This window comes from Poecilia mexicana, unplaced genomic scaffold (assembly GCF_051168715.1).
Source record: "Poecilia mexicana isolate PSO_F unplaced genomic scaffold, ASM5116871v1 scaffold_17, whole genome shotgun sequence".
NCBI classification, from domain to species: domain Eukaryota; kingdom Metazoa; phylum Chordata; class Actinopteri; order Cyprinodontiformes; family Poeciliidae; genus Poecilia; species Poecilia mexicana.
Genome location: NW_028263386.1, coordinates 17852501 through 17875608, shown reverse-complemented (window position 1 = coordinate 17875608; position 23108 = coordinate 17852501). Strand labels below are relative to the sequence as shown.

Here is a 23108-nt window from a genome sequence, read left to right as displayed (position 1 = left end):
CAGCATGATGACATTTTTGCTCTTTCATAACATTTCATGAGGCAGAATTGGGCTTTATAAGAAGCTATGAAGCATTATGTGATATTAAAATAATTTGACATGATGTCAAATTATTATAACATACTAGAGGAGGACCTGTAAGAGGAATTCAAGATGAATACAAATCAATTATTTACTTAAAGCTGTGGGGAAATAAAATTTTTCTCAAACTCTTTTTACATCCTTATATTTACATCATGAAAATTGTACTGTGATGTTATGTGGTACAAAAGTCTAAAGTGTTTCATTGTCAAATAAGATTATATATATGACAGAAGGTCTTTTGAGAAACCTCTACCAGCTTTAGGATTGAATAGATTTTCAAGTTTTACCTGATTCTTAGATTTTGCTCTCTCTTTGACTGGGTCATCGTAATAAAAAATGTTTTTTTTTTAATTAAACCTTTAGTTCAGGGTTGCTTTGCTGTAAGTCAAACCTCCACCCTGGAAACTCTTTAGCATCCTCCAAGAGATTTTCTTTCATGGTTGTCCTCTGTGTTTCTCTATGCATCATTCCTTTAACACTGACCAGTTTTCCCAGTGTCTATGAAGAAAAGTATCCCACACCATAATGATGCCACCACTATGTTTCACATTGCAGTTGGTGTGTTTAGTTTTTTCCACCACACACAGCACGCAGACCAAATAATTAAACTAATCTAATCAGCTCACCTTCTTCCTCATGTTTACTGTGATAAACTGAGTTTAGGTTTTTATGTCTTTCATTTTTCCATTTTTTTTAAAGATTTTTATTTATAAGAGAAGCAATGCAGCACTTGCTCCCTAGATTACAATTATGCACTACTTACTCATTTTAAACTCCAACAAAATATACCGAAATTCATGTACTGTAATGTGAAAAAAATGTGTAAAAGTTAAAAAGTTATGAATCCTTTTCTAAGACGCTGTGAATATCTCTGTGTGCAGCCTGGTCACTTATGACCATAAGCCTCTTTTCCGCATTACTATCCACCTCTACTCGCAGATATCATTAATCCCTGCAGATGGAAAGCTGATATTGCTCTATGACCCACTCAATCCTATTAACTCTGTCTGTCCTACATTCCCCTACTTCTCAGTTTCACGCTCCTAGGGCGCCTAGAAAGTCTCATGTGAGTAGGAAGAGAAACGCCAGATTTTATGTCTCTGAAAAATATAAGAACCGGTATGACATTCGCATACAGGGAACTCTTGCCATGAAAAGACGTTTGTTTATTTACAAACCACCGCATCATTGCGATCCTCCTCCCACATTGTTTATTTGCCCCAGCTGCTGAAAATGTTTAGTTTCACTGATGTCCAGTTTTCCACCACCCTCTTTCTGAATATTTACAGTGCAGAGAAGAGAAACATCGTCCCCAAAAGGAACAGCCTTAAAGCCCCACTACTTTCTTTCATCTGACAATCCAGTTAACAAAGTGTCAAAAGCCATGTACACGTTGCCATATTTGCCCCTGAACTCAAGAAGAGGTCAACTTTTGAACCTCACGCAGCTGGTGTTCCAGCATCGGCATCTCCTCCAGTTCTCCAGACGGAAAGAGGAAGACGACGCCTATTTTGTGGACTACATCCCCCCTGCAAGAGACGCAATCACCCTGCCTCGCAGCGTAGTCTACGTCTTAGTCGGGGCGATGTTGATCGTAGTGGCCACTTACGCCATAGTAGGTCACCTGATTAAAGACCTCATGCATGACCTGGCAGGTGGGAACATTGTGAACCGATTACCTTCCCAGCACTTATGTGTTTGTGGTGAAGTTGAATCATTTCCATCCACAAGCTTTGGCTTCAACATGTTATTCCATCACATGCACCTTGTGGTTTGTGTGCAGTGGTCATCCATCCTCCACCACTGTGTGATTGCTTGTCCTTTAAGGTGAATGATGCCACCTAACAATTCTCTAATTTGCTGAAATGAGATCTTAAAGGGGCACTTTTGAAATGCTATGCTATATAAATGACTTGCTCAAAGGAATGTCTAAAATTTTTAAAGGGAAAACACCAGATTAGCATCTTTTTTTAAATTTCTGCAACAGAAATTACCTTTTCCTTGCAGACTGAGGCAAACATTGATGTCACTTAAGTGCCCCCTTAAAATTTAAGGAGACAAGAAATAAGAAAATGTATTTAATTTTAACTTTGTATTGCTCTATATTGACAGATTGGATATTTGGCCCTAAACCAGTGGAGGAGGATCCGGAGAGAGAAGAAGCCGAAATAGAGGAGGAGCGGCGACTCAGCATTACCAGTAACCTGATGGAGTTTGGAGACGAGCTGAGGATGGAGAAAGAAAGAGAGATGCTGCTACCGGGCTTCTACCAGGGAGACGGGGGCTGCCGCCACCCATCTTCCCTTCCTCCGCTGAGAAGTGCCATCACTTCATCTTACCCTGGAGAAAAAAGGATGTCAACTCATAGTGTGACCTTCGCCTGCCCCGTTGCCCCTTGTGTCACCTCTCTCTGAGTTTTCATCAGTTCATCTCAGCAGCAGCTCAGATCAGTTTTTAATCAAATGTAGTGTGTGTTTGCAGTACTTTCCTTGCAGTAGTCAAACAAGAAAATGTCTACTTATAGTTTGTGCTCTTTCTTGCTCTCTTTTATTTTCATTTTTAATTAGAGTAAGTAGGTTAACACGACCCATATCCATAAATTCAGTCAAGCTCCACCATGTCACTATGTAATATAAGAAGTGTAAAATAATAGTTTATTATTTGAAAATGATGTAAGTCCTTTGTTCATCGCAAATGTTGACAAAGTAGAAAGGAAAATGATGAAAATCTGCTCATTTAAAAAATGTTTATCACATGTTACTGAAAACCAGATTGATCACTTTTCTTGTCCAGGTGACCTAAGCATTGTCCCGGTAAATAAACTAATAATATAAATGAGTTGTTGTGTCTTGTCTTCTTTCATTAATCCATCTTATCTTCCTCTAATACCTGCTTGTGTCAGAGGCGATGGCCTATTTATAAAGGTCAGGGATTACTGTACTGTCCACCTTACATATTGGTCACCAACTGTAGTTGTTTAGCTAGCTGTACAAGGACCTTATTCATAAAATATGCACCATGCATTTTATGTATTATAAAGTCCAGGTAAACAATGTTCTTCCACAATACTTCAAAATCACAGGAGAAAGTTGAACTGAAGTTACCTTTAAATAAACAAACAGCTAACTGAGTAGACAGGTCGCTAGTAAGGTACTTAGCTAGGTGTGTCACAGTTGGTGACCTTGTTTATAAAGGCTGCTAACCCTATAGGGTTAGCAGCCTTTATAAAGGTATAAAGTAAATACTTATAAAAGTAAATAACATGGATGATATCGGCTGCATATATGCAGCCGATATCATCGGCTGCATATATGCAGCCGATGATATCTAGATGAACAATGCTTTTCAATCTAGATGAACTTTTCAATCTAGATGAACAATGCATTCCCATCATTGATTCATACAAGTGAAAAAAATGAATCTAAAGACAGATTTAAAAAAAAAAACTAACAAATAGAGAGTTAGTAAGCTAGCTAACATGCTAATGTTGGCCATAAACACCAGGAGTTACTGTACATGATAGATAGATAGATAGATAGATAGATAGATAGATAGATAGATAGATAGATAGATAGATAGATAGATAGATAGATAGATAGATAGATAGATAGATAGATAGATAGATAGATAGATAGATAGATAGATAGATAGATAGATAGATAGATAGATAGATAGATAGATAGATAGATAGATAGATGAGCTCTTAGACATTCTGCTGACGTGGAGCAAAGTGCCTCAAGCCTTTGCAGCTTATCTTGTTGTTATGAGTGCTACTTCCATGGACAGCAATGTGGTTTGTCCGTAGCAACGTCAGAAATAAAGAACATTTTAAGGTAAGAATCTTTATGCTGTTTGCTTTTTACCAGGTTTCTTCAAAATGCAGGTCTGCTGCACAAAAGGATTTGTGATTTAAGAGGTTTTAAGAATGTCTGCTAAACTTTTACCAGCTTGATGGTGATGATTTCTTTTTCACTCTTCCTGATCTATTTTTAATGGAAAACACTGTCAGATTGAATCCTCATGCTGGAGACTTTGAGCATCAATGGGTTTGAGATACTGAGTGAACTCACTGACTGGAAATGGACAACAACACAACAATGGATGTACCACTGCAGAGGCTAAACATTCGTTACAAGGATGGTGATGGAACAGTGCTTTATGAGTCCTATGTACCTCCTTCTCGGGATGCAGTCCATCTTCCCACCTATGTCATCTATCTTCTCATAGCTGTCTTCATTGTGGTGTCCGTTCTTTATGCCATCATTGGCCACCTCATCAAAGACCTCATCCATGACTTTGCAGGTGTGTTATGTATTTTCTGCTATTAGTTTATTGATGGCAATGGATTTATTTTTTCTTTTTACTGCATCTCCCCTTATTTTCACTCTGTGTTTTTCCAGACTGTTTGTTTGGGAAGCAGCCTGAAGAAGTGGTGGTGAACTATTGTGAGGCCAAAGATAAATTTATGGCAGACTGGTCCCCAGAAACCTCACCTGAACTGGAGGCAATGGCTCGGGCAGAGGAGAACAAGATGGTGGACAGGGACTTCATGAAAGCACCTGCAATTTGGATCATCTCCACAGAACCTCAAAGCACCAAGAAAGGACCTCGTGTTGTTTTTGGGAAGAGATCTTAGTCATGTTGATGATATGATGACAAATGTGAATGGACAGGGACATTAATTACTTATGTGTAAATCTAAAACTATACCTTCATTATGTAAATATTCAGGTTTGACGTAGTTTAAGAGGTGGAAAAATTAATTGGTCATTTGGGGACATCTTGTGTCTGCTTGTAGTCATTACATCTGATTCTACATTACATGTATTTAAGACAACTAACAGACCTGCTATAAACACGCATCGCATAATAGTTGATCTGAACTAACTGACGTAGACTCTAAAAATGGGATATTTGTGGGTAGAATTTTGAGGAAATATATTAATTTAAAACATTTTGGACCATTCTGTAACATAAAATGTAAAAAAGGTGAAGTGCTGTGAATACTTGTCAGATTCACTGTAAATTACCGGAAAAGCCGTAAATAATTTTATGACAATTAAAAACATCAGCGATGAATGTGAAATGTTTATCTATTCTCAGAAGAAAATAAACAATAGTAACATTATGGTAATATTCATAATTTATTTGAATAAACATGCATGTTCGGTAACAGGGTCTAATTTTCTCCTGAGGTTCAGGATTAGAAAAATGCAGAATCTTGCATGTTTTGACAAATATATGTCATTCTTTTTCATCTTAAGTATTATGTTCTTAATGATTCCTGAAAGAACAGTATTGTAAAATGTATTGTTGTATTAATGATAATATAGATCAAACCATCAACGGGTTTATCGGAAAGTTTTGTTCTTCAGTGCAGCACTGCCATCTACCGGTTGATCAGTATAAGTGCAAACAAATCTAGAAAACTGGAAATTTCTCGTTAGTCCTTTTAGTATCAGACTCCTACAAGGAAAAAAAACCATGTAAACATTGATAATATCAGTTAACAACCAATAATTAAAATAACTTTTCAATCTTTAATGTTACTGTTTTATGTTGGTAGAAAATTGAAATGATCAATTCGGGTGGATATGCATTATTGTTTCCATTTAACTGACGTTGTTAATGAAATGGGACAATATTGTGATTGAAAGTAGTTCAGCAGCAATGAATGCTGCAGCAGATAAAAAATTATTAGTTACATTTTTAAAGCGATAAAGCCAGTATTTTTGTAAGGTTGAAGAAGGCAACATATTATTTGACCTCAAAATAAAATTGTAAGCCCTTGAGAAGTGTAATGTCTCATGCTCTTGTGTTGATTTTAGTCTAAGTACTGCATCAACAGAGATAATCATTGGCCAGAAACTGTCCAAGAGAGGGCGCTGTGCTACGGAAGATTTAACAAAAAGAAAACGAGCTCTCAAAGATTAGGTGTTTTTTTTTTTTTTTTTTTTTTTTTTTTTTTTTTTTTTTTTTTTTGATGGTGCTGCCTAAAACGTAAAGCTGATTGTAGAATAACCAGCTCAAATCATGTCATATTTGTTTAGAAATATAAAAAGCAATTGGTTTAAAATATGGAGATATTGACTTAATCTCATTAACTCTATCACCTCTCTGTTGCTACAAACACTTTTGTCTAGAAAATGTTTGAAAACTCATGATGCCATCTTAATAAAATTCTAGAAACATTTTCTCTATTCAGGCGTATTACAACATGTAATGTGAACAACACACTGCAATATGACTGCAAGGATTTAGAGAGCATTTTACAATCAATGAAGTAAAAAAAAATGTCTCTGTAAGATGTAGAGCAGATCCACTAATTCTTGTTATATCAAATGAAGTAGCTGATGAACACATCGTTATTTCTTAGGATTACCTTGTGGAAGCATATTTTCTTGGCTGGATGAACAGCAGGGGGTCTGTGTGCTGTGTTTCTTTGGGGGGTTCTCTAACCTCCTTTTCCACACATATTCGGGGACGCGCATCCTCACACACACACACACACACACACACACACACACACGCCCGCGCGTGCCCGGGCGTGCTCACGCCCCCTCCCATCCTGAGCGCTGTGCTGTGCGGCGCCGCTGCAGATAACATGCCCCTCTGTGACCACCGGCAGCAATGAACGACTCGGTTTGAAGGTAGCGGCTCTGCGGCATGGATGTCCGCTGACTGAAGGAGCAGCCTTTATGGATTGGAGCTCAACGTCGCCGGAGCAAATCTGGAGAAATTCAGAGAGGTGAGGTGGGAGAGAGAGAGAGAGATAGAGAGAGAGGGGGGGAGACATATAGGAGGCGCTCTCATTGGGCAATTTATTTTATATCACCTTTTATACAAAACACGACTGACAAGCTGCGGATTAGGCTAATATGAGCGCCTCTTTGTAACAGAATAGAGCTGATTTATTCATTATCAGCCATGTTTGGCTCAGCCCATCACACAGCAGGCCTTTTTCTGCTGACAGTGTGTGGCTGTCCCTATCACTGCATGCTCTATAAATCAGATGCAGTTGATGATGCCGCTTTTTACATTCACAGCGGAATTGTCTTTAGTGTTTCTCAATTAGTCGATGTAATAAAACCAATACGTTAACAGGGACTACATTTGAATGTTATGTAGCAGAATTTGACCTAGTTTTGCAATACTGGGCATAAATTGGGATGTAAAAGGGAAAGTAGGCCAATTCTCCTTTTGGCCTGGGAACCACTCAACACAGCTGATTGGATCACGTTTCTTCAGGTAATGATTAAGCAGAACAAATTGTAGGGATCAAATGAGTCGGTAAGCATGCTGAAATAAGGAGCTGGCTCATATTATGATATTTGTGCTGCATTATAGAGTCCTCCCACTTGAAACACTAACTACTGGGCTTCCCCGCAGATATTTTCATTTAGAAAACAGTTGTGCAGTGGCCAGCCCACAACACTTATGCTACATTTAGACCCCTTCTATTCCTTCTTGGTGAAGTTTTAAATCTTTGGCACTCAGCAGCTGTCTTTACGTTTTATGGCCCAGCAGCTGCCAGGAGAATTGACCATGCATTGACTTAGTGTGGAGCACTGCCCTTAGGAAAGTCTTCGCAAATTAGTGTGCACAAGTGCCTCTGCTGCTGCATGTTGGGGTGTGTCTGTCTGGTTAGTAGTTCTGACTGTACATCAACTGCCTTGCGAAAGTTTTAATAGCCATGGAACTTTTACCACATCATAGTGAAAAACACAAATGTGTTTTATTGGGATTTTAAAAGTAGACCAACACAAAGGATGCACATTTTTGTAAAAGAAGGAAAAACTAAGCAAAAACTTGGATGGATGCAGGCAATTACAGAGCCATCTTGTAAGGAACAATTGTAAAAAAAAGCTTCAAAACATTTGAGGCAGGGTGGGGGTGGGGGTCACCAGGTCAAAGTTCAGACTTAAATCCATCCATAGGAGAATCTGTGGGAAGGATTGAAAATCAATATTTACAGGCATCCTCCATCTGATCTAGCTGAAGAAATGTAAATCTCTAGACATGTAAAGATTTTTAGAAAAACCTACATCAAAAGACTGCCGGGAGGGGGGGGGGGGGGTAACTGCATCAAAATATGTTTCTAAAAGTATTAACTCAGGTTAATATTTTTATGCAAATATGCAAATATTTACCACACTTCTCAGATTTCTTTGCTTTAAGGTATTTTTAAACACCATGCATCTGCTTTCTCTGCTTCACAGAATTTATAATATTATATCATATCATATAATACATTGGAAAGACTTTTGCAAGGCACTATGTGCTTATCTCTGAGTGTCTGTCACTCACTGCTTCTCCTATTAACTGTGGTTATGATCAGAACGTAGCCTTCTGGTTGCTTAGCAGTTGGTATTTAGGATTATTTGAACTCTGACCCCCAAGAGTAACCTCCCCAAACACCACATATCTCCCCTGCTGAGACTCCCCAATGAGCTTCACAACCCTGGGTTTATAAATGACATCCTGCTGTTTTAGTGAAACGTGATTGTTTGCATTTTAATTCAAAATTCATTCGTCCTGGATACGGAATAGTCAGCTGTTCATTATTCTGTGTCATTTGCTTAATTTCGAAAATAGTGCGGATTAATAGATGCTTTTTAGGTGTGACTTTTCAGTGCGTCCCCTGCTTATGTATTTATTCTTCCTCTAACAGCACTGTGGGGGGGAATTCATCATCTAAGACCACAGGTCACATGACAGGTAAGCTTTAATTTAATAAGCCGTATGTAAAAAAAAAAAAAAAAAAAGATCAACTTTCTAAATATAACTTTATTTTTTTGTTGTTTTTCTGTGATTTCTCTAACTTGACTGCTTTCTCTTGTTTAGATTTGTGTAGTGATGAAGCAGACAACTCTCCTCCTCTTCAGCCTCACACACTCAAGCAGTTTGAGCAGGTGAGACTCTGCCTTCCCTCTGATACTTGTCACTGTGCTTAAATGCTCTGCAAACCTTAAGTGTGCTCTGCTGCACCGGCATGATGAATGGCATCTTTGCTACTAAAAGGAGGCAATGTGTAGTTAGGCCTAATTTAGCCAGAAATTATTACAAAAAAAAAAAGAAAAAAAGAAAAAATTCAAGTGGAGAACAGATGAAAATACAAAGAAAGCACCTGAAGTTCTAAGTGTTGAATGGAAAACACCCAGAGCTCTATTTTAATCTTCCTTTGGGGACTCAATTAAGAATCTGGTGTCGTCTGTAACACGCCTGGGTGATGCCCAACTACATTTTAATATATTTTCAGAAGGACATCATTTTTAGTAATTGTAACTATCATGTTATTATGAGTAAGAAGCGAGCTGCCACATTTAATTCATAAATACTCACACACTTACCAACTGTATTACGTTTGTGATCTTATTCAGTCGTTTTCTGGAGTTGAACGTTACAGTAAGTCCTTGTAAAATAATTAAAAAGTCCCTTTGCAAACATGTGGGGTCAATTAAATACACTTAAGCGGATTATCAGGAAGTGTGAACTCTTACAAAAAAGCAAAGTTTGAGGAATTTGCATAATGCACATTCAAAAACAGAGAAAGAACATGTTTTATTTTACTGATGCAGGCTAATTGTTGCTCTGCATTCATACTATTTCTTCTTTACAATGACAAAGCATTTCCATAAGCTGAACGTATTATAAACGTTTTTCAGTCTTCCACATGCCCAGAAGTTCTTGGTGTCAAAAGTGGATAAAAACATACAAATAGGACTATAAAAGGCCTTGGTTAGCACACTAGCCTGGCTAGCGTATTACATTTTAAACACTAGAAAATATGTGGCTTTTGAAAAGTTTGCTAAATGTTTGTCACAAAGGCTCTTCTTTAAACAGTTTATTGCTTAAAGGATACAGTTTTACAACACACAACAATTTTTGCTAACACAAATGTCACATCACAAAAAGGAGGTTTCTAAATGACAATTTTACTTGATGAAAATAAACGCTTTCCGAACTACCCCTGCTTTGTGTGAAAAGCTAACAACTGCTTGTTCTACCCTGGAGAGCCACAACTGACCCCAAGCATTTGCAGCGACTGCCAGCGAGTGTTGTTAAGGTATTTTGGCCCACTCTTCTTTGCTGGAGAGGTTCCAAGCATTTATGGTATGTTTAAAGCATTGCAATCAGATTTAGGTCCAAACTTTGATTAGGCCACTCCCAAAAGTTCATCTTATGCTCTTCGATTACGCCCCAGACTGTCACAGGCGTGTTTGATTACTGACGTGTTGTTATCTTTCTGAGCTCTGTAATTCTCAAACCTCAGAAAGGTTTTGATTTCATTCTCACACCTTTCCTTAAAACACGCGCTTTAGTGTTCATTTCAAAAAGGTTTATTTTAATCCAGACACATTGAACGTCAAAACAAAAAAAAAAAATAAACTGCAGGAGGAGCTGCTGAGCCGTGGTAGAAACGGAGAGTCTCTGCATGGCTGAGGTCCACAGATGTGTCGCTCTTCCTCCTGACACACACACACACACACACTTTAAAGTTTCTGAGCACACACACTCAAACTTGGGCTGTCCACTACTGATCCAGAGCTGAAGCATGTGTGTGTGTGTGTTGTTGAAGATAAGATGATGTCATCATGTGTGAATAGTTAAACCGACATACATGATGTCATCACTAAGGTCATGTGGGGGCCTTATCTTGGCGCCTTGCCTGTGCCTGTTCTGAATTATTTAGCAAAAGGATGAAATGTGACTCTTTAATGGCCAGAACTAGAAATGAGGTAATTAATCTGTTTTCATCACATCCTCATCAGACCCTTTTATTTGGTTGTAGAGAGCTGCCGCTTGGTAAAAGACAAAAAAAGAGACACATTTCATGAAGATCCATGCTCTGTTTTTGCTCTTTACTCTCTTCTGGTTACTGATCTCTCTGCGGGACGGTTCGGGATTCTCTGCTCTGTGAGATTCAGGACACCTCCCTATTTATAGCCTCCTGGCTCAGAGGTCCCAGTTCTCCTGTTTCTTCTCCAGCTTCTTTATACTCACCTGTTTATCTCTGTCCCAGCAGCTTCTCCAACTTTAACTCTTAGCTGATCCGTCTTTGTCAGAGCTGGGGAGGGGGGCGTTGTTGTTGTTGTTTTAGATCAGCTGGAGAGGAAATGGTGGGGAAATGATTTAATGGCAGTTTCTCCCTGCAAGAACATACTTGATTCCTGACTAGAATGGCACCTTTCTATGTTGTTTCCCTTTTTTATTCTTAGCATTAATGTGGGCTCATGCAGAGAAGTAGGACATCTGGGGTGGGTAAGATGTTAGCCAAGCTGCTAGCATACTAACTTTCCGCAGGATCATCTGGATTTTGGAGATATTAAATGTCCCCTTGTTGGCCGGGAAAGAAACCGAAGTTAGTGAGTGAGGTTGAGTGATATCAACTACATATAGTCAGACTGAAATCTGCTTTTGGAGCATCTCCCACTGGAAGGGGATCCTGGGACAGACCCAGAACCCACTGGAGGGATTTTATTTTCCTGCTGGTCTGGAAACGACCCACAGTCCCCCAGAATGAGCTGAGGAGAGGGATATCAGCCTTTTCTAGCTGTGTTAAGTGTGTTTCTGAATGGAGGAATTAAAAAATAGAGCTGTTGATGAGATCCCCTCTTTTAAGATCTTTTTACTGCAGCAAGATAAGTTATGCCATTTGGCCCTAAAGCTACCATGTGACACGAAAGGCATTGAGCATTATATTTAGCGATATAAGAATAAGTGATGACTCTCAGCTCAAAGTGGGATGTTCTCTCTGTAAAGCAGACCTGAAACCTAAAACCAATCACCCAGGTCGATATTACATTTACATTCGTTCTGATACAATAGATAAACCTGTTAAAGTGTCACTGAACTGATAACTGCAGCGAGATTGGAGATTTTCTTCTGATTCATTCAGCTGTGATTAACCTGACTGTAAGCTTAACAGTGACTCTGATATGAGCCTCTTCTTCATCCAGCCCCTGTTTGTCCTTTCACCTCGCCTTTTTAGCAGAGGGATGAGATTTCTCACTGTGTCACAACTCTCTGCAAGTCCTCTGCTTCCTCCTTCCTCCGCCCTCCTCTTCCACTCATCTCCCATGGCGGTCTGGGATTCCTGGGATGTCTCCTCCTGTAAAATAAGCTCCTGTCCCATCCCCAGGCAGTCCACAGCCCACCATGGAGCCACTGCGGCTGCATCTCTGATGGCTGTGCTGCAGAGCGGCTCTCTGCCCTGAAAACGTCCATCGAGTGTCAAGAGTTTGAGTGTTTGTGTGCTTGTGTTTTAGTTTCAGTGAGCGCCTGGTCTGGAGACAGCAGCCAGGCCTCACGGTCTGTCAGAGAAGCCAGGGCGTCACTTTGTTAGTACTTCTCTTTTTGAGAGTGTGCCCTCATGGAGACGGAGGTAGCATGTCTGCCTGCGGCGGGACTCTGACGAACGGACAGGCCAGGACCGTTGCCGTCCTTTAACGTGGACTCGTCGTTCTGCCGTGATGCAGAGACGTCCATTTGTTTCTGATCTATAACGGACATGCTGAACAGTGTCGGTGCGCTTTGACGGTCATGTCTAACGGTTACCGTACTTTATCGCAGCACCTGAATGACCTGAAGAAGGAGAACTTCAGCCTCAAGCTCCGCATCTACTTCCTGGAGGAGAGGATTCAGCAGAAGTACGAGGAGAGCAGTGAGGATGTCTACCGTACGGTGAGTAGGACGGCAGCTGCCAGGGCGTGAGCAAACATGACGGGGGTTTTTTTTTATTTGCTTTATGGAGGAATTTAGCATCAAGCAGTTGCACATTATTCTGATCAGATGTTGATTTATTGCCTCTGTCTGTTTGCACAGCTGTGACACTGATGTAGGTGTGGTGAACTGCCATGTGTTTGTTGTTGAGAGGTGAAGCTGCTCCGTGGAAAACTTAATATTTGTTTGATACGTCTGCTAAAATAAGTTCCTGTTTCAGTTGTCTGAGCTCTGTAATTACCACGATTGACCAGTTATTCCAGTGCAGCTTCACTGGGGCTAATTTCTCAGAAACACTCACTAACTTACTTCCAAGCGGTAAATTCTCACACACATTTTCTTAATATAATATCATAGTTTTGCTTTTCACTGCGGTACCCAGAAGGATTTGTCAATATGTGGTTTGTCAAGCTGCATTTCTTTTCTCGCAGTACTTCAACATATTTGGACATGGGGTGTAAAAATATCAAAGTTGGTATCCACCTGTGTTTTCTCAGACCATGTGAAGTGTGGAATAAGAGAGTGCTGCCCCTCCTCCACTTGTTGCTGAACACCTCCAGTCAGCTGGTTGAATGGGAGCTCTTAAACTTTTCGGACATAAACTAAATTTCAAATTCAGCTTTTTTGGGTTAATTTGGAAAACATGAACTGTAAAGACGTGGAAACTAAAGGAGTGTAATCCATTACTGATGTTTAGCTACCACTGTTTTTAAAACTGCCTTTGGCAAAGCTTTAAATTACATAATAATCAGCTAGTTTGTTTTGTTCTTTAGTTTCTGTGTTAACACTGAAACTGAAAATCACGTCTGGGTGCTGGATCATGATGCGAGCAAATAAAATGTGCTGTGATTTATACATTTGCTGCATGTCCTAAATTGTCATTGCATTTTATGCAATATTAAGGCAATATTAAAGGAATGGTTCACAGAGATTGAGTTATAGGATTAAAAACAATGAATGACTGCACCTGCATTTGGCGTCTTCGTTCAGTATAAATCCAGATTGCCTGGTCCAAGAGATTGAAGCTAGAAACTAGTCAGGGGCCAACAGGATGGGCAATGTGATGATCTTCAACTGTGAAAGATTGAGAAATATTGATGAGCTACCAAAGCAGATTGTGAGACTGTCTTTAATTAAAATTTTAGGCATTGCAGTTGTATTCACTTATTCAGATCAATAAATCTTGTTTTCTTTGTTGTTGTTGTTTTTTTCAACTTAAGTCATATGAATCTAGGATGTAATGGCTACTGGATTTAATTATTACCGTTTTAGCAAATTAGCATTGGTATGCAATAGTTGAAACTAGAATTACAATTAAAACCTTTATATCTCTTCAGTGACTGTGTATTAAAATATCTGAGTCCGTTGATTGTTGACTGGGTGCATAATGTGTTCAGGCTGTAGTTTATTCCTGACTGATTTGATTTAATGCCAGACGTACAGCGGGGTGTGTTTGTGAGAGGTGTACCTGGTGGTGCTCTGTGATTTCTTTTCTTTGATTGCTACAGTTCTAAGTGGGGAAACTGTGAAACAATTCAAAACTGTCACAGACCTTCGCAGATAATGAAATATCAGGACCTTAAACCCGAGACGGGTGGAAAATGAAAAAGGAACCAGATGAACTAATCAGAGGTGACTTATAAAGTCTAAAATGATTTATAATATGGCAAAAAAAATATCATGTCAAAGTTTTGTCAACATTTTTGAAAGATAGATTCATTAGTTTGTAAAATTTTATCAATTTTGTTCAAGCACAGATGACTTTTAATACGTAAGAACCATTATGCACTGATGCTACAGGCAGCTGATCTCTAATCCTTCATGAAACAATATCATCTTATTGCCATATCAAAAAGAATCAGAAGTTATTTCCTCCTAATTTTGCTCAGCACTACGTGAATCGCACAAAATCAACTCTGGCTTCATTTACACTTTCAAATCCCAGTCAGCTGCACTTTTATATCCGCTTGCTTTGTTTTTAAATCTGTCGTTTTCATGCAACTTTTGGGTGGATTTCAATATTTCCTGCTTCCAGTCTTTGACCTTTGGAATGGTTACTTTTGAGATTACACAATTACTGACTCAAACAGGAGTGAAATGAAATGAAAACAAACCCATCTATGGAATGTGTTGCTGTGTTTCTAAATGCATTCGGTCCTTGTGTTTGTCTGGGTGTGTAAAATGTGCTTTTACGGTAAGGAGGCCCGGTCCAGCTGTTGTTTTGCTGCTCAAGCCAGCATTTAAATCTCAAATGTTTTCATTTCCTTTATTGAAAATCCTTCCTGATTCCTTGTAACTCTTCAATAAGAGCAACTTAGAGCCTGCGAGATCCATCTAAACAAGATCTAAGCCTTCTGCTGCTTATCTTCCACTGTCACAGCATACCAGTAGAGGCTGAGTAAACTGACTCCTGCTGCACCGATATGGGATTTTGCAATCTCTCAATCTCTGTGGGGAAAGGTCAATGTGAAAATTCAGTTTATTGAAAGCTAAATCTTATTTTTGCTGTGATTTTGCCCGGCCTGAGTCGGTCATATCTGTGAAACTTGGCAGTGAAACACGCTGCATGCGAGGTGTGTGAGTCCTGGGTACATCACGCTCCAGAATCTCTATTTATAGATCGGGCTTCAGTGCGCTGATTTATTTATCACATGTATCCTGATGAATGTCCACGAGCCGAACGTGCTATTAGCTCCCTTGTCCCCCTTTACCATATCAGGCCTTTTATCACCTCTGAATGTCAACATGTGGCTTAAGCCTCATAAACTCAAAAACAGATTAGATTGTATTTTAACATTTCCAGGATTATATGAGTGAAATGTAGCAGAAATCCACTTTGCTGTGAAAACAACAGACAAATCTGCAAATTATCGTGTCCTGTTTTCATGTAAAATAAGATGTTACGACATTACAACACAGATTAGTCGGATTCTTTCATACTATTTGATAGCACCTAATTAATAAATGATCTCCATCACATTATGTGTGTTCATTGCACCGCTGCAATCAGTCGTTTTTTCCCCCCCTCGTAGTTAAAAGCAGAGCTGTTGCTGAGGGTCTTCGGGTCAGGAAGAGTGTAAATAGCAGGTGCACAGTGATGAGTATCTATAATTAGATCTGTCTTTATGATAGGAAGATATCTGTCTTCTGGTGAACTACGTTACTGACACCGAGTCGGCTCTCTTCTGTGTTATACTGTCCAAACGTAAATACTCACTGATAACCTTTTGGGGGTCTAATCAATAGACCCCCAAAAGTTTGGATAGATTTAATGGATAGATTTAATCAGTGAGTCTCTTTGCATCAATCACATTTGGATAGATTTAATCTAGAGGTCATTTAAGCTTAACCTTTAAAGACTCTTGGTTGAATATGTACTTAAAAGTCAACCAACTGTTGAAATTCTCTGAATTTTATTAAAGTAAAATCAAAAACGTCAAGATGATTTTAGGGAAGTCGATTAATTTAACGACACAAATAGATTAGTTTCTAACTATTGTGTTTTCTGTTGACCTTTAAGCAGGCAATATTTATATTATTATATTTATATATTAAACATCTGTGTAATCAAATAATAGCTTACAAGCAGCAGGGTAAGAGAGTGTGTCAATAGTTTTTCTGTCCTCTGCTGAGTCCCGGTTGGTTTTAGTCTCATGACTAACAAGCAGCTTGAGCGGTTTTGTTGTTTCTGTCATGATGAAATCATTCGAACTTCCTGTAAGACGACTGAGAAACCTGGATAAATGTTAGTCGGACCAACATCTTTAGTTAAAGTCCGATCAGAGTGTTTAAGTCAGAATTGTTTTCAAAACTAAATATTTAGTGTTGTTTGAATTGCTAAGTTGCTAATGGTGAAAATTTTGTAAAACTGATTTATGTAATCAAATTCAAAGAGGGTGATTTTCCTACATAATTAGTATGCTAATCTGCGTCTAGTGACATGGGAGAAAGTAAATAACTCATGCCCGTGACTTGCAGTGAAGTTAGTTTCGAGTTGGTTATTGGATTTTCCAGTATCCACCGAGCAAGCGGCATTTAGCTCAAGGTTGATCCGATTTATGAACGCTAATTTCGGCCAGCCGTTCTCGAGCTCCCTCCTCAAGCGCTCGGAGGTTCACTTCACTGCAGTCGGTAACACAATAAAACCACCGGGATGAAGTTTGTTTTGGTCTGTGCCCTGCAAAGATGGGACCGAATGACTGCACCTAAACGCCCCACAACGTCTGACGCAGTGACGTGACGTTGGTCCCAAAGCTCTATTGGCCAATAGTAGACATAAAAGGCAGCTCTCCTCATTAACATAACGATGCAGCAGAAAAACAGCGAGCAGAAAAGGGAGAAGCAAACAAAGACAAAGCAAAATATCTATTTTTTCTTGACAAAAACGCATGTTTAGGGGAAATAAAAAAGAAAATATACACATTAGTTGACGGAAACTCATGTGTAAGGAAAAGAAAAAAACTAAATATATATTTATGCTTTTATTTCTTACTATGTCGGTCTTGGAACTTCATACTAAAGAGCCCCCTGGTGGTTGAAGAAAAATCCACAGAAAACCCGCACCGGCCTATAAGCCGCATGGTTCAAAGCGTGGGGAAAAAAGTAGCGGCTTATAGTCCGAAAAAGTGATTGTAATATGAGTGATATGTAACTTTTGCATTGATCCTCACCTCTAAGCAACAGTGGTTAATGGGCACGGCTCCAGAATAAATATTCATGGTTGTGGACGGGAGGGAAGCTGTAAAGGTTTTCTAAGAGTTTGGTTGCAAGAGCTGCAGATTTTTTAGATCTTGCTGTTGTTTCTAAACATCACAGCCAGAAAAGACATTAATCCATGATAATATGCAGGAGAAAGACGATCTGATAAACGCTTCTCATCTGCCTGTCAGTGGACAGAATGGAAAGAATGAGTTTCACTCTTTTTAAATCCTCTCTACCCCATCCCCATGTAAGCAAAGTAATTGCCCCCTAAATGCCCCCTCTGGGCTCAAGCAGGTAAACAAACTGCGGACTTCAGCCTGTGGCCCCTGTGAGTGAATATCTGAGCTGCTCTGAATGCTCCAGCTCTAAATATAAAAGCCATGACAGCACAGTCAGATGTCCTGCTGTACCGATGACACGTAACACCCATCGGTGCTGATTTACACAGCAGAGAGGCCACAGCGTAGTGGGAGAGTCTGAGGAAACAGAACTGCTTTTTTATTTACACATTTTTTATTCACACATTTCAGCAATGAAATGTGTGGTTTAGACAAAATTGGGTAAATGCATGAGGTGTGGAGTCCCACTGCATAAACCTTTGAGATCTTTGTTCTATATAACTGTGCGTCAAACATTTTTATCCCATATATTACCAGTATTTTTGACCAATTGCAATTCATCACAGGTATTTGCCAACTCTCTGCAAAATAAGCATGAAAATATGAAAAGATAATGTTCAAATTTAGTTGAAAAGTAAACGGCGACAATGCATCAAGATAAATACATCTGTTCATGTCTACATTCAGGTGAAAATTTGTTGAAGTTTATAAGATAACCTAGCCTGGCTTTAGTCTCAATGTGTAAACTTTTATGGGACATACTGGATAAAAAAAACAAACACTGATTTTCAGTGGTGAAATGATCTGAAATAGTTTGAAGGAGCTGAAAGCAGATGCTTAAATAAACTGTATAGAAAACATGTTTTTCTGACAAACTGGCCTCAGTTGCACCAGTTCTGTGAGGAGGAATGGGTCAAAAATGCAGCAAACTATTGTGAGAGGGTCGTAGAAGCGTAACCAAAGCATTTAGTCCAAGCCCGTCTGAAAGGCAATTCTAATAACTACTAAGGCGATATACGTAAAGGGATAAAGAAAGTAAACGGAATCACTTTTCCTTTATTATCATCATTAATGTTGTACGAATGCCTTTAGCTTTATTTGCAGACATTGGAACAAACATCGTCAGGTCTATTTCATTGCTTCTTGCTTTCCATCTGTTGCAGAACATCGAGCTGAAGGTGGAAGTAGAGAGCTTGAAGAAGGAGCTCCAGGAGAAAGAAGAACTTCTGGACAACGCCCTGTGAGTCTGCAAATATCCATTAATATTAGTTCTGGCTGAACAACTACAGCCTTAGAACTAATTCGTTAAATTCAGCTGAAGTTGCTGAGGTCAAGATGGACTTTATCCAAAGAGGTCCCTTAAGGATTCATGTGTAATTATGTTACGGAAACGTGAATCTGCAACATGTTCGTGTCCAGACTGTTGTAACACCCAAGACTGAAAATGGGACTGCTTGGCATACAGTGTTTCTTAATGAAATGAAACCTCCTCTCGCCCATTGACCACTGGAGAGAGGCACAAGCTCCTCCATAATTATGTCATATTATAAATATTACATGATTAAAATGATCCAGCCACTTTCCAGACTTTTGGTCTAATTATCTCCACACTATCATCTATAGCCGTCAAACCACTGACAGGGCCAGGATTCCTAAGCAGCATCCCTGAGGCTTCACTTCACACAAGGGCAGTCGTCTGTCAGACACACACACACACTCAAACTGCTTACACGGGTTCAAAATATCCCAGTTATCGAAGCCGCTGCATGTGGCGGACGGAGTTAAAAATGTTCGTAGAGAGCGTCTGGGGCAGGGTTCATGGCGACAGCGAGGCGCGGGCCATTCTGGGATGCAGTTGTTAACTAAGTCAGACAGACAAGTGGAGGAGAGACGGACGCTCACCAAGAGTGATGTAATGTTATCGAGAAATGTTACAGCGCTTAAAAAGGTCAAGTTTTAGTCAATTAGGTGCAGCATCGCAGCGTGTGCTCATCACGGTAACAAAAGGTCTTGAGTTGAAGTGAATCCCACGTTTCCAAACACCTTCAGAATGACAATGAAGGTGTTTAATATTCACAGTGATCGCACCAGTATGCGATCACTGTGAATAGCGATGACGGCCGTGACGCTCACTTTATCTCTGCTATAAGTGGCCGTCTGTAAGGATACACCAGCAGCCGGCAGCAGCCAGAAACATGGTGACATACTAATATCTTCACTTGGCCCTCCATGATGTCTCCATCATGTCCTAAAACTGACCCTTCTGATATTTGTGTGCACCATTAAACAGTGGGGACCTTATGCTTTCATCATTCGCAGGCAAAGTAACTGATTATACATATTTTACATTAAAGACTCGAAATGTAAAACTCCACGTAACATGAAAACTACATAAAAATAGAGTTTTGCTAAGTGTCTTCCAAAAACTGGACGCCCGTTAATACTAGGAATTTCAATGATGCCTGTTATTTACCTTATTAAGGCCTGTAAAATGTAGCATGAACTGGATTCTGTCCAGACAATGTAACGTAAACAGAGACACCAATAGAGGCGTCTTTTATTCTTCAACCAAATGGACGTGTCATTTAGACGTCTCGGTTGCATTTGGCTTGAGGGGGGAGAAACTGGACACCACCGTTTACTGCACGAAAACTCCAGAAGCGAAAAGTAAACATGCGGCCTCAGCACAAAGAGCTCCGTGGGAAAAATGAGCTCCAAGAGATGCGACTGAGCCTCCCGAGTAGAATGAGTCTATACTGGACGGAGAGCAGAGAAAATAAAATGAAAGATGTTTTTACTCGCCATGTTTTCAAAAGTTTAAAAGTTAGCTGAGGATTTTATTAAAGGGATAACTTAGCCATTTTGGCAACACTGGAAATGATAAAAATGTGACGCTTTATCAAACAATCTTCATTTATAATCATTTTCTTAGAGAATGAGGGGAAACAACTCAGAACAAGTTTCATCAGATTAATGAAGAATATTAGCATTTTGGAAAACAAGAGATAATAGAAATTAATCCTGTGTATATTGACCTCTTTATTTTGTCTTCTGATGGCTCTATTTTATTTTATTTTTTTGTTGTTCACTCTTGCAGCACGACAGCAGAGAGCTTGACCAACAACAATGAGGCAGAGCTACAGAGGCGGTGTCGAGAGAGACAGCAGGAAATTGACCACATGCAGCAGGTGCTTGAGACGAAAATTCAGCTCCTGCAGGAGGTTGGTGTGCTCCGTCCGACCTGTAAATCTTACGCATGAGCCTCATCCTGACGAATCTAAGATGTGTCTATGTGTGTGTGTGTGTTTTTAGGAGGCCCAGCTAGCGCGTAGTGAGGCCGAGAGAATGGCCTCGCTGGCTGGATCCCACTCTCACGCCTCCCTCGTTTCCCTGGACGCCACCATGGAGGACATCCCTGAGGACGAGAGATCTCCAAACATCCTGTTCCCGTCCAACGCCAACAAAGACAGGTACAGAACATCAAAAAAGACAGAGAGAAGTGCTCACATGAATCCCTCCTTACCGTTAACGACTCCTCTCTGCTTACGCTCAGGTTTATAGAAGAACTGACTAAAGAACTTCGCTCAAAGGAGGCTCTCATCACGGAGCTGTGTGGCGAGAAGACGATGCTCACGCACAGGGTTGGAGAGCTGGAGGAACAAGTTCAGGATCTGTCTTCATCTCTACTGCAGAAGGACAAGGATGTTGAGGTAAATTCAGTTTTTTCCTTTAAAAAAAAAAAATGTCTCACAAGCAGAAACATGTGCAGGTTTTGGGTTGAAGTATAATCTGTTCTCTGTTCGACAGTTTTACCAGGAGGAGTTTAGTCAAGAGAGGCTTCGCATCGAACAGGAGATGCAGGTTAGTTTTGTTTTGTGTGGAGATTTGATACAACACTGGATCATTTAGCCTTGATCTCGTTCCTCCCATACAGTTCTGAAACTGAAACTGATTTTTGGTATAAAGCAAAGGTCAATATGAGTGCTGCCTACAAAACAATATAAAAGTCATTTGTAGAAAAAAAATCTTGAGGAAATAATGTAATATGGTGTTTTTACTTCATAGGAAACCAGACATACTTTGTATTTGAAAGCACTGATTTGATGTAATATTCAAAGAGGCCTCGCCAGTAGCTGACAAACCATTTTAACCTGATCGGATTGTCTATGAACTTTAAATGAGTGATTTATGAATCTCATTGAGAAATTATTGTGACATTGTCCCACTTTTCAGAAAGACAAGAGAGACAGCAGCTGACATAAGGCAGATGTGCGATGATGTTAGGTGCATAAATACTTGCCTAAACTTGCACATATCTGCAGTTGCAGCGATGATCCTAAAAACTGAAACAACTGGCAGCATGGCAAGACAGGAGAAGGGCCTGAGCTTATCTTGTCCCCTCAGTAAGGATGGAAGATAAAGAAAGTCTCTACATTGCAAAGTTGAGGAACGTCAACAAAAAGTGACATCTAGCGGTCACCAAGTCTCCATAATATCCATCTATGTTCTTTGACAGGCGTGCCGGAATTTAACAATTATTTTCTGCCATCGCAAATGTGTGGAATTTTTTTGGTCAGATGAGACAAAGTTTGGGTTTTTAAGGCAACACCCCAGGTGGGTCTGGTGTGAAACAAAGGATGAATGTGTGAAAAAGCAACTCATGCCCATCATTATGCAGAGTGGAGGACTTGTGATGCTGCATGTTTCTCTTCCAAACGGCCTTGGGATCCTTGTTAGAGTGGATGTCATCTTTATAAAATACCAGGAGATTTTAAATAAATAATCTGCTGGGCTCTGCGGCTAAACAGAAAATAGATAATCATTTAGTCTATCAGCAAGACAGTAAAACAGAACATTTGCATACTCTTTATGTACAAATTAATGAAGAGAAAACTGAGGATGTGGGACTCTTGATCGCCTGGAGCGAGGTTGTTCAAAGTTCAACCCTCGGAATAATTTTGCGCGGCCGCCTGTCTCAGTTGAAGAATTATACCAATTGAGCCCTCCAGCCAACAAATTTAAATATTCTCAAAAAGGAAAATTTTAAATACAGAGTATGTTTAGTCTATTTATCACACTTTTTTTTGCTTTCGCTTTAATTTAATAGCAAATCGGACCATAAACATTCAGCGACGTTTACTCAACTCTGATTCTTGTGACTTTCAACCTGTTACTTTTGTCTTACGTGGCAAAACGTTTGGTCACCACTAAAGAGATTTCTGAGGAGGGATGCTCAAAGCTGCCTTTTTGTTTTTGCTCTGAACTTCTGAAATGTTATAAAACAAGAGCAAATTCTGTCCTTTTGGTTAAAAGCGGTTAACCAGGTGACGTCTGTTCGATTTATCTGAAATGTCTACTATGAGATTATGCTACAAGAAAACAGGAATTTACTTAAAACTTTTCTACATCTTTGCCACGCAGCCAGAAGCCAGCTCTACCAGCATAGAAAAACAAAATCGTGTTTCTTTCTAATTTCTTTTT

At 39.6% G+C, this 23108-nt stretch overlaps 1 protein-coding gene across 1 annotated transcript in view; it reads left to right on the top strand.

Annotated features, from left to right (window-relative positions):
• Window positions 1-12221: 12221 nt before the first annotated feature.
• Window positions 12222-23108, top strand: part of LOC106927895 (myomegalin) — a 37650-nt gene continuing 26763 nt past the window's right edge. Inside the window, exons 1-6 of the mRNA XM_088014474.1 lie at window positions 12222-12768; window positions 18791-18867; window positions 20725-20848; window positions 20940-21097; window positions 21181-21337; window positions 21435-21488. Coding sequence (XP_087870600.1) covers window positions 12628-12768; window positions 18791-18867; window positions 20725-20848; window positions 20940-21097; window positions 21181-21337; window positions 21435-21488 — 711 coding nt within the window. The 5' untranslated portion in view covers window positions 12222-12627. The remainder of the gene's footprint in view (window positions 12769-18790; window positions 18868-20724; window positions 20849-20939; window positions 21098-21180; window positions 21338-21434; window positions 21489-23108) is intronic.